Source organism: Sitophilus oryzae, unplaced genomic scaffold (assembly GCF_002938485.1).
Source record: "Sitophilus oryzae breed Bouriz unplaced genomic scaffold, Soryzae_2.0 scaffold_1188_pilon_pilon, whole genome shotgun sequence".
Classification (NCBI taxonomy): domain Eukaryota; kingdom Metazoa; phylum Arthropoda; class Insecta; order Coleoptera; family Curculionidae; genus Sitophilus; species Sitophilus oryzae.
In genome coordinates this window covers 660,889-673,190 of record NW_022145824.1, presented here as the reverse complement: position 1 = coordinate 673,190, position 12,302 = coordinate 660,889, and the positions used below count along the sequence as shown (strand labels likewise).

The 12,302-nt window shown below is 30.8% G+C and overlaps 2 protein-coding genes across 3 annotated transcripts in view; both read right to left on the bottom strand.

Annotated features, from left to right (window-relative positions):
• The window catches only part of LOC115891600 (adenylate cyclase type 8-like), a 286,870-nt gene that overhangs the window by 184,991 nt on the left and 89,577 nt on the right, over window positions 1-12,302 (bottom strand). For both annotated transcript variants that reach the window (XM_030912111.1, XM_030912112.1), the window contains 3 exons: window positions 11,083-11,287; window positions 7,505-7,655; window positions 7,284-7,450 (listed from right to left, as the gene is read on the bottom strand). In XM_030912111.1, the coding sequence (XP_030767971.1) occupies window positions 7,284-7,450; window positions 7,505-7,655; window positions 11,083-11,287 (523 nt within the window). The remainder of the gene's footprint in view (window positions 1-7,283; window positions 7,451-7,504; window positions 7,656-11,082; window positions 11,288-12,302) is intronic.
• LOC115891614 lies at window positions 4,150-6,359 on the bottom strand. The gene is given in 2 exon segments (XM_030912126.1): window positions 4,150-4,736; window positions 4,739-6,359. Coding segments are annotated over 2 exon segments (1,752 nt in total). The 5' UTR covers window positions 6,126-6,359; the 3' UTR covers window positions 4,150-4,371.

The following is a 12,302-nucleotide window of genomic DNA, read 5'->3' as shown; positions in this document are numbered from 1 at the left end:
TTTAATTTCTTAGATATTGATAAATTAATATTACCTATTATCTTAAACAAAATAAAACTTCGTTAATATAATGTCATCACATTTATTTTTAATATATAGTTTTTTTATAAAAATAATATAAAATTAAATCTGATTAATAAATTAATATATCGTAAATCAAAATCCTAAAATACACTTTTATTAATTTTATGTATAGTTAATGTATTATCTATTTCATTAAATTAATTTAAAAATAATGAAATAAAATCTATCTATATATAATATACAGTGTTCCTGAAAATGTGCTATATTTTAAATTTACTAAGTTAAGCTGTTTAGTATACTAAAGTTTTCTTTTTGTATTATCCTTATAGTTGTTTTGAAATATGGTACAAATAAACTAAATGACAGGCTACGGCAATAACGACCTTGTTGTTGACAATAGTTGGTCCAGTTTTGTAAACAGCTTTTAAATATCCCCTTTTAAAATAAGTCGAGACTAGATAAATCTGGGGCATTTTAGTATTCTATTAATTGGTGAATGCACACTGCAGTCACCAACTATTAGAATCATATTAATTCTCTCTGATGTAGGATAAGTTTCCATTTTCGGCAAATTTTTGAGATTTTTGTTGTTTTAGCTGGCACAAAATAATAACTAGTTGTTAAAGTTGAACTAATGTGACGGCTATGTTGAAGTAACGTCAGACATCAAAGCCACTTAGATTTTGTCAAATAATAAAGATCTACTGGCGCTAAATCATAAAAATCAAAATATCTAGAAAAAAATTTGTTTGAGGGATATGTAACCTTAATAGTATTTTGAAGAGATATAAATTCCCATTTGAAATCGGAATAATATACTGAATATTCTATTTAAAATAATTAAGTATTTGCTGTGAAAGGCGACCAATGTTCAATATTAATTTTGTCTCACCCTGTGTAACTTTTTGAGTAAATTTTTGATTTGATTTAAAGTCCAATATAGTTGTTTTAACTACTACAGTTTAGGTGGCTTTTATTGAAATTTAAAAATTGTTCTTCATTTCTAGAAAATGTTAATTATGTCACCGTAATGAAACGCACCTTTATTTTTCTTCTAGAATCCGAAAATCAATGAATATATAGGGTGTCTGATTATAAAAAAACACTAACTTAATCTGTAACTTTTTTTAGAGACACCTTGGAAATCTCTCTATTTTCTTAAAAATTGCTCTAAATTAGCCTTAAAATGCATTTTATTTTAATAGGAACTGTCGTTCTCTTTGGAGCCTCCGAGTCGTATGAAAGGCGCCACCCTGTATATTTAAAGGAAAACATTAGATATGTTTTTCTTAATATATAATAATTACTTAAAGACAAACTTTTAAAAAGAATTTTACACAAGTTTACAAAAAACCTGACATCAAAATGTACAAAAAGTTACAATTTGAAATATCCTATAGACATAGTTTTGAAAAAAAAACTATCGGAGAATTTAATGACAAAAAGCTATCATTTGTCAAAGTCTGGCCAAGCATATTGAGCGTAACCCAGAGGCCTCTCCAACATTTTTTATATGATTATAAAAAACTCGAGGGAAAAGAAAAGAAAAACTCATTAAAGATGATTATTATAGAGTGAAAAAGTCCACGAAAAAAGAACTAGAAGAAAAGACGAAGATTAAGCTCGTTAATCATATTACTCAGAGATATTATACCTCAACTATAATTCCGGATATACAGGGCGCATGTAATTTCACAGAAGAATTTTTCTTAGTATACATGGTGGTCCGAACTGTATTCCGGAAACTTCGACAACATATTCTGCAGATAAAAATAAGTGAAAAATTTCGTATAAAAATTTATGTTCTAAAATGCTTAATTTCGGAGATACAGGGTGTAGAAGTTTCATTTTTATTTCGATTTTTTTCAAATAATTTCTGAAGTAACGTCAACGTTTGGATGAAAATTGGTGTCTGGGAGTTTTTTGACATGATAAATTTGATTTTGATGTCAATATGACTCCCATTTGTAGGTGGCGCTATTACATGTGTTTTAACTGTTTTGAAGAGTAATAACTTAACTACTGAATGAAAAATATACATCTCCGTGACTTTTTACGTATAAAAAATGTCTCTTGATAAAAATCGCAACAAGTAACCGTTTTCAAGATATTTAGAATGGAAATAGTCAATACATGTCATTATTGACAAAAAATAAACACGTTAGTTGACTGAAATAATAAATTTGGTATGTTTTTATTTTTTTAAATTAATTTTAAAATTTTCTGCAAAAAGATGATGATAAAACAGTTTCTGTTAAACTTTTAGCACAAAAGCAGTTCAAATTTATGATTTCAGTCTAATAACTATTGAGTCAACATGTTTAAATTATGTCAGTGATGACAGGTATTGATAATTTCGTTTCCAATTATCTCGAGAACCATTAGTCGTAGCGATTTTTACCAAGGGGCATTTTTACGTAATGTCAAAAATATATATTTTTTACTCGGTAGTTTTATACAGGTACGGACAAAAAGTTATTACTCTTCAAACCAGTTAAGAAATATGTAGGTGGCGACCTCTAGAAGTAGGAATCATATTGACATCAAAATCCAAACTTCTCATATTAAAAAACTCCCAGACACCAATTTTCATTCCAGATATTGACGTTACTACATAAATTATTTGGAAAAAATCGAAATAAAAATGAAACTTCTACACCCTGTATCTCCAAAACTAAGCATTTTAGGACATACATTTATACAAACTTTTTTACTTATTTTTATCTGCAGCATATGCTTCCGAAGTTTCCGGAATACGGTTCGGACCGCCCTGTATATTACCCTTAATAATAAAGCTACCCCGTCACGAAAAACGAAACGCAACATTAAAAAAATTAAATTAAAACGATATCTTTGTACGACATTATACATATAAAAGAATATAAGTTCAAACCACAGAACTTTTAAGTACTATAAAAAAAAACAGGGAGTATCCCAATTTCTTGTGTTTTTCAGGATTTCTAGTTTATGAGTTAAGATACAATGATTTGTAGTTTATTTTTATGAAACTAATGATATAATATAGATATGTAAGGTCGCTGTGATTAACCCCCCTCCCACTCATTCATTCTAACTAAGGATGCTACACTGCTACACGCAAATTTGTTGTATTATTATATTATACCAATAAACTAAATTGCCTAGAATCTATATACAGGGTAAGTCAAAACTAGAAAAAAAATCTTCATTTATTACCCAAGTGGTCTCACAATTCGACTTTGACCTACGGATTGTTTCGTAGAGGCCGTTTTTCAGTTGGAGGTCATATTGCATGTTATTACTGTTATCTTAAAATTTCTTCAGACAAATTTCAAATCAGACAAATTCAATTCAGACAAATTTTCAAATCTATACTCCCATCAAACATTTAGATTTCATATGATTTAAAGCAAATAAAATTTATAATTAATATATTGGGTTACCGTTATAATCAAACAACACTAATCATTATTGTTTTATTCTATAAAAAAATACCTTTACATAATGATAATTAACTAAAAACTATTTAAATTACTTATTACATTATAAACTAATTATTTAAAAAAAAATTGAAAGCCACCGATTTTTTTTTGTTTGCAACTAACTATACCGTGGGAAAATTTGCGGTGAACAGGCAGTTCTAAAAAGTTTTCTAAAAAAAGAAAGTTTTACAAAAAATTACAAAAAAGTTTTACAAAAAACATCATAGACGTGTTCCTGGGGTCTAAATATACAATTAAATACCCCTAAAAATATTTGTATTTACTTAAGACTCGCTTGTATAGTTACTCAGCATATATGTGGTATTTGTCATTTAAGTTCAAAAGTAAATTTTATATTTGCTGGTGAAAATATATATTGTTAATTTTTTTTAGATGTCTTTATCTGCGATGGATGTCTTCGATGGACATGATGTGTATAAAGTCGCCTCTTTTGCCTAGTTGGTCACATATTTTTTTCTGGTATCGATCACCAGGATCATTAGCCATATACAACTTGTATATTAATAATGCAATTACAGGGATCTATCTCAATATCCTCAAAGAAGTTTATTCTTACAAAGAAAATTCAAAATTTAAAAATCAACATTGACATGAACATTACAAGTTGGGTGACAAAGGATGAAAAAATAAACACAAAAAAAGTAGAAATACAAAATTAGTCACATATTATATAAAGTAATAACTAGATAAATAGAACAGTTCTAATAAATCTAGGATATCTTCATATATCTTTAAATTACAAAATATTATAACCTATAAATATTAGATACAAAATGTATAAACAGCATAAAATTTAAATTTAAATATTAATATTAGACATAAAAATTAAACTAAACTGAAAGCTAAACAAATAAATTAGAATAATTTATAGATAACTATTTTTACATAATTCTATAAATTCAACTAAAAGTCCTTCCAAAGCCTTTTTATATTCGTCACTTTCTAATCCTATCTCAACAAGGTCTCCCCTATCAAACAATTTTTTGGGCTTTTTTCCACCAAAAAAGATTTCTTCTCTAGATTTAGGATCTATTTTTAGGATTAAAGAATAAAAAAATGAATGAGTTATAACTTGAACTCTCATATATTCCATACTTTTAATGAAATCTTCATATGATAAAATAGTATCGATATTAATACCAAAGTTTCCTAAATTAGTAGACAGAATTTCATAATACTTTTCAGTTAGTTTAGTTAAGTATGTATCCCTAGTTTCTTTAGAGCAATTTGGTAAATAAAGAGCAGTAAATCGTGAACGGGTGGACAATACCTTAGTCCCTGAAAGTCGACAAGTACGATGTCCTCACAGATATTACCATCGTACTTTAATAACATGTTGCCCACATGCATATCTCCGTGGCATATTACATTACGAAATTGTTTAGATTCTTTAACTCTTTCGAACATTAATTTCCAGCCCTTTTTTATTTTCTCCTGTAATTCAATAAGAATGAACTCACCATATAAATTAGGGAACTTTTCTAACAAATACAATACATTATCAAGAGATCTATCGAAACTTTGGGCCATAAAATGATCTTTACTGTCTATTAAAACAACTTCATTAAGATATTCACTATAAAACTCCCTGAATTGAATTGAATTTATATCATTTCTATTCCAGAGTTCCTCTAGAATAATACAAGATGAGTGAAAATGTGCCAATTTTGAAATTGCCAAGCTTAAACTGTGATAATCCAAATTTGTGTTAGGAGTAACACCTATATATCCCGCTGTAGCTAAATTATCTAGAACAAGAAGGTCATTTTCCCTGGACAAATAACATTGTGGTGCGAAATTTTGAAGACTTCCAAGACCATATTCATTGAGCAACGGTAAGTATGTCATGTAGAAAAATTCCTCTTTTTTGGAACATCCGTTTTCTATAGCTTTTTGGAGATGCTCTTTTTCGGAGAAGAGAAATTTCACAAAGAAATTAAAATGTTCTATCTTGTTTCCAAATTCTAGATCAGTTTTTAAACTAAAATATTCACCCAAATGCCCATTCCTCTCTGTCAATTGGATTAGTTCATATGAAATCAATTTGTAACGGCTTGATTTCAGTTTATTTCTTATAATGACATAAACGTCTTCCTTGTGTATTCTTGGATATTGGAAGAAGAGTTTTAAGTTATCTAGAAGGTCTTTTAACCGAACTTCGCGTCCAGTATTTTGAAGTATATCGTTGCACACATCAAATTTAACTACAGGCAGAAGTATCTTAATCTGGTGTTCGTATGCAATTTTTGTAAATGAACCATTATTATTTATACAATTATAAAAATATTCTTTTATATCGTTAAAATTATTTTGTCGAAAATTTTCATCCGAATGGACAAAAATATAATACAGAGCGTCGTATACAACAGGAACTAATACATTTTTAAAATTACTTTTAACAAAACTATTCGGACCGTCCAAATTTGCAATCAAACTTTCGATTTGCTTGATTTCCTCTATAACTTCTCTCTTGATATCAGGAAATTTCTTAAACCAATGTTCTTTGTTGACTGAGTATATTTTAGAATTGCCTTTGGTCGTATTTTCTGTCTGAAGTACTGCCAATTCATGTAACTTCTTCTTAACACTATTTAAATCGTTTATTTCACATTCACCCATATTAACTCTCACTGATAAAATCAGTAGGTAAAGGTTTTATAAATTTCACTATCTCAGAAAATGTGTTTACAACAATTAAAATATTGCTGCTTACGCCGAGTATTCGTTAAGTATATCTTTTAAATACTAAAACTGGTTTAGCTGACAGTCCATACTTTACTTCATATTACAGATAGCGTAACAATATATAAATGCAAACTTAGATAATGCTACAATCGTGCTTCCATCTAAAATTAATCTCCAATTTGCGGTAAATTAATATGGCCATGGATTCTTATCAATTATATTGAGAGTTATTAAAGATAAAATTGATTTGATGTTTTTAATAATCATATATTATAATTCCCAGACTCTTGATTATATAAATTCTATACGAAAGTACAACTTTAACTCCTCTTCAAAAAATCTAATATAATTTTTTTAAAATTATCTGGGGAGATAATATTTGACTTTTTCAAAATTTACATAGGATTTCCTATGTCCCGCGTGTTCCGGTGTACCACATGGTACTTATTTCTCCAAAAAAATCCTTTATAGGTATTTCGCCACTGCACTGCAAGAAAATCTACAAAATAAAATATGTAGTTACTTTTTGTAAACACTTCTGCGTTAAACCTAAACGGACACTGCTTGTCAGAAGTTATGTTTACAGTTATACAAATTTGCCCAACAAAGAAATGCTTAACGTTTTGGAAAGTTTATCTTTCCGTCGTCGAAAGCAAAAAAAAACATTTTAAGAGAACGTCAACGGTTTCTTGTAGACGTATCTGTTTTAAAAAAGTAAAGTGTTCTCGAATAGTTCAATTTAAATATTTTAATGTTTTTTTTTTCTTTATTCTTTGTATTTTTTTTGCTTCCGACGACGGAAAGAGATAAACTTTCCGAAACGTTAAGTATTTTTTTTTCTTTGTTAGGCAAATTTGTATAACTGTAAACATAACTTCTGACAAGCAGTGTCCGTTTAGGTTTAACACAGAAGTGTTTACAAAAAATAACTATTTTATTTTGTAGATTTTCTTGCAGTGCAGTGGAGAAATACCCATAAAGGATTTTTTTTTGGAGAGATGAATCCGCCACATGATATATAAAAAATATATTTATGTTTAAACATGACAAAAATTATATAAATTAAGATAAACTAAGAAACTTGCTATTTACCTTTAAAAGTAAATCCACTATATTCACAATAATGAGCGCTTTCTGCCTTTGTCTATGCGAATATCTCAGATAAGCCAACTCCAAATGTTTGCAGTGAAAACTGTTGGTTAAACTCGGCCAGTAGATGCCCTTGTACATAAGACCTTTTTTGAATACCGTGGCAAAATCTATCAGGAAAAAAATCATTACTTATTAGAATTTTCACTAACTTTATACTTTACTTTTGTCAGTACTGTCCTCGAAATAATTCCTGTCTTGTTTTAGACAATCGCTGAGCAGTTCCAATCTGCTCTCCACAGTGCCGTTTGAAGGAAGAGAGTCGTCGGCTATCGGAATTCTGGTTTCATTATTTAGTCTGTTGTTTTGCTTTTCCTAACAATAAATAGATAAAATAAAGTTTATATATTACAGTGTATGTAAGAGGTTTAAGAAGTAATAATTGTGATCTCATAAATATTGGTTCGTTACTAGCAACCAAAAGATATTCATGGTAACTTAAGTCTGACAAATTTTCTATATTTATATCTAATCTGAGGAGGATCGGGATATCTCAGGAAACCAACTTAAAGCAGAATTCAGGAATCTGGAAGACTCCATCCGTAATCTGGAATAGGAATTCTTCAAAGACACTCGAAGAACCTTCTCAGAAGTTACGACCGAGAAAAATCAAAGATTTTCCTAGATTTAACTAAGAACAATCTTCGGATTGTCACGGTTTTTTTTTAACAGGACACTGCTTCTTAATGAACACCTCAGTAGATTGAAGCTAAGAAACAAAGGCGAATGCAGATTCTGTGGGGAAAATGGGGTAACACCAGAACAACCATTGGTCCCATAAACTTTGGTACGACTGATATCGGAGACAGAGAACTAACCTCTGTAAAACCGTCTAAGATACTGGTTTTTGTCAAAGCCTTGAGACTGTAGGACAAAATGGATCTGTAAGTTGTTTTCGAGTGTCTTAGCGACCTTTGTAAGGTCGCAATTAATTGGTGGCCAACAAATCACTAGAATGGTGAAGAAACTCACCATTACACACAGACCTGATTACACACAGACCTGATAAGCAAAAGGAAGACAGTCAAAGCTGTTGTGGATCTACTAACAGGGCCTTATAAGCAGAATAGGCATCTAAAGCTAATGGAATTGACGGACAAAGCCATGTGTAGATTCTGCCAATCTGAAGAAGAAACGACAGAACACATTTTATGTCGGCACGGCAGTCTGGCAAATGTGCGGTTCTCGGTAATAGGCAATGATGTGTCACTGCCAGGGAGCTGCATGAAAGGTTCAGCCTCCAAGTTGCTAGACTTTGTAAAAAGGATAGGACTGGAAAGTGTAACCTAAGGATCAGAAGAGGACAATAGATCTGAGAAAGTCGCAGTGGAACAGACCGATAGCCACCTCTAATCTAATCATTTTCCCATACATTTTACATTCTACATTCATATCTTTTTATTTCTAATTTATTTATTAATGACCTGAAAACAGTACAATAACTGGCACCGAGGCCTAAAATCTGAGTGAGAATCTGAGCCTAAGGAAAATAACAGGCATTAACTCGATATTTTGAAAATATGTTCTGGATAAAGAAAAACGAAAATAATTTATCCAAATTTTAAGTAAGATTAGAAACACTTTACCAACTCAATGAAAATGCATACAAGACGAGAACTGCAGAAGGTCGGAACGGCTAGCTTGACGTATTTTGTGCCTAGGAACCTTCGTTACAAAATCGTGGAAGTGTCGCTAATGTAACGCAATACATATGTATGGAATCGATATTCCGATCACTAAGTCTCAAGCAAGTAATGCAAATAAACACAGAAGGATTACTTCTAAATTTAAATTTGGTATATATACAGGGTGTTTCAAAAAACAAAGCAGAATGGGGCCTAAGCTAATATAAAAAATAAATCTTATTTTTTACGTGGGGAATCTCTCCATATATATTAATTTGGTAGAATATTAATTTTTATCATAAAAAAATGCAATTTCTTGTTTAAAAAAAAACATTGAATAGTAAAAAATAAGAAAAGGGTCAAATATTATTTTATACTAATGGTTTATCCACAAAATCGACAAAATTGTAAACCCTTTTTGCCAATTTTGTGAGTTTTCCTTTTCGCGTATTTATTTTGTATTAATTCTTGAGTATTTTATAATTGGTTTTATGCAAATGTATTAATTTAGAATAGCAGAATAAATTAAAAACATTATTATTATTACAAAATGAAATTATGTGTTACAAATAGTAAATCAATTATGATCTTCTTAGTCAGCTAATTATGATTAAATTCTTACGTTTTACATTTTTTACTAAATATCAAAAATAAATTGGATACACATATTTTTTGAAAATTGCTTTTTTAGTTGTTTCACTAACATAATATCTGCATTTTTGTTGATAATTAATTATTATGATTGTTGTTTGTTCCCAGTAGTTAGTACGCAGAAAAAAAATCGTGGGTGTTAGGGAAGGCTCGAAAGGAAACAATTATGTTTTTGCGACATTTCGCGACTTAATTGTCGCTTCTTCAGGCACTTCAGGTATATAGTACGACATACACCTAGCATCGGTGTGCATCGGGCAAAAAAAATAAGTTTCTGTTCGTTCCCCAAGTTTCTGTTCGTTCGTCTGTACGTGTCTTAGTGTTGGCGGTTGGAATCGCCATGAATAGGCATTTGGATTAATGTATGTTTCAGGTAAGTGGCTAGCTGATTTTGTTTTTATATTTTTAAAACATTGCTTCCCCTATAGTGCCTGAAGAAGCGACAATAAAGGGAAAACAACATAATAGAGATCGAACACTCCGAACTAATGCGTACCTACCCTAGCATCCTACAAGCAGAAGACTACGCTATCGAAAGATGATTATAACTTATCTTAGATAGAAACTATCGGAAACAAGAAATAGCCATCTTATTTGATATTCAAGCAGCGTTAAAAGCGATCAACTCAGTATCAATCCATTCGAAGTTGGTGAAAGAATGCCTAGAGAAGCTGAACAAATTAGGCAAAGTCCTCCTACCCTGGATGCCAGCTCACCTAGGGACAGAAGGCAATGACGACATACACCTAGATAGAAAAGGCGCGAACACTCCACTAACTGGACTATAACCGTTCTGCTGCCCAAGTGGAAACCAACCAAAAGCGGAACTCAAGAACTCAGAAAACTTCATCAGTAACCTGAAATGAGAATGCTGCAACGGTCTAAGACACTCGAAGAAGTTTCTCAGGACTTAGGACCGAGGAAAAGATTGATTTAAGTAAGAACAATCTTCGTATTGTGTCTTCAATGAACACATCAATAGATTTAAGCTAAAAACGGTGAATGCAGATACTGTGGGGAAAATGGTGAAACACCAGAACACCTGATCACTGTATGCGCCGAGACGACAACAATTCGTACCATAAATTTTAGTACGACTGATATCGAAGGTGGAGAACTATCCTCTGTAAAACAGTCTCAGATAATTCGTCTCCCGAAGTTTTGTCAAAGCCCTGGAACTGTATGATAAGTTATAGCTCAACAAAGGAGGACATAATAAATCTGTAAAGTCGCGGTAATTAACCCCCCTCCCTCTCATTCTACATTACAACATTTATTGACCCATCGTAATACAAAATCAGCAATTTATTAAGTCTACCCTACTTTATATTTTAATAAAAAAAATAAGCAAGTAGATTGGAGTTCTAGTCAGTAATATTATTACCCCATTATAGCCTCATTAATTTTTATACACTCCTTTCTTAGATTTTTAATTAATTATTAAATGCGCATAAATTTATACTTACGTTATTCATGGCGGTGGAATTAAAGTTTAAGCTGTTGATTCCGAAATTCTTAGGTGATGATGGTGGAGTGAGAGTGATGGAAACGTTTTGGACCTTGTGTTTATCGACTAAGGATATGGCCACGCTCGATAGCTTGTACTTTTTCCTTTCCTTGGACACCGTCCTCACTGCCTTCTCCCATAATATCTTGGTATTTTTTCTATTGCTGTAAAGAAATAAATAATGTAGTATAGTCTACGGCCTCAAATTTATAAATATAATTTGTAGTATTGCTCATTAATCTGGCAACATCATTAATATATCGGGCTGATAAGAAAATTAACTTATTAATTAAATTAAACCTAGTAGTTTGCCAAGCTTCGTTATAAGTGGTACCAAATGAGTCAGATTAGAACACACTGAATTTAGTGATAAAAATTCTAAAAATTGTCATAAGACCAAACCAAACCAAACCAAATTAACTAAGTTACTAATTAAATTAACGATAGTGGCTTACCAAGCTTCTTTATCAGTAGTACCAGATGGGCCAAAAAAGAAGGCACTGCATTTTTAGTGATTAAAATTCTAAAAATTCTCTAGATTTTATTATGTGTGTGACTTATTTATACCGGGTGGTGCATCGAAACACGGGACATAGGAAATCCCATGTAAATTTTGAAAAGGTCAAATATTATCTCCCGAGATAATTTTATGCAAAAGTTGTATTAGACTTTATTGAAGAGGCGTTAAAGTTGTATCTTTATCTAGAATTTCGTTTTATTTGGAATAATCATTTAAAAGTTATTTGCAAAAATCTACCTTCAAATTAGTAAAATTTGTAATACGGTCCAGCAAAAGCTACAAATAAAAATACCAGCAAAAATGTGATTGTGTCATTGTCAAATTCGATGTCACATTTTTTTGTTTACAAGAATAATTACAAAAGAGTAATTTTGTATAAAATAATTAAGATTTTAGCAACTTCTCAAAAAATTACGATGGTTAAACGGAATTTTGCTGGAATAGTATACAAGGCATACTGTATCAGATTTGTTCGCAAATCAGTCTCCGGGACCCCTATACCAAATAAGTCAATAGTTTAAAGAACAAACTAGACAGAGATTTGAAACTAAAGGTACGGTATTAATCCCATGGAAGTGTGAAGACAAAAAAAATTGAACAGGAAGAAAACAACAATGACTTGAATATTCTTCTTGTTGAAGAAAAGGAAAACATTGACT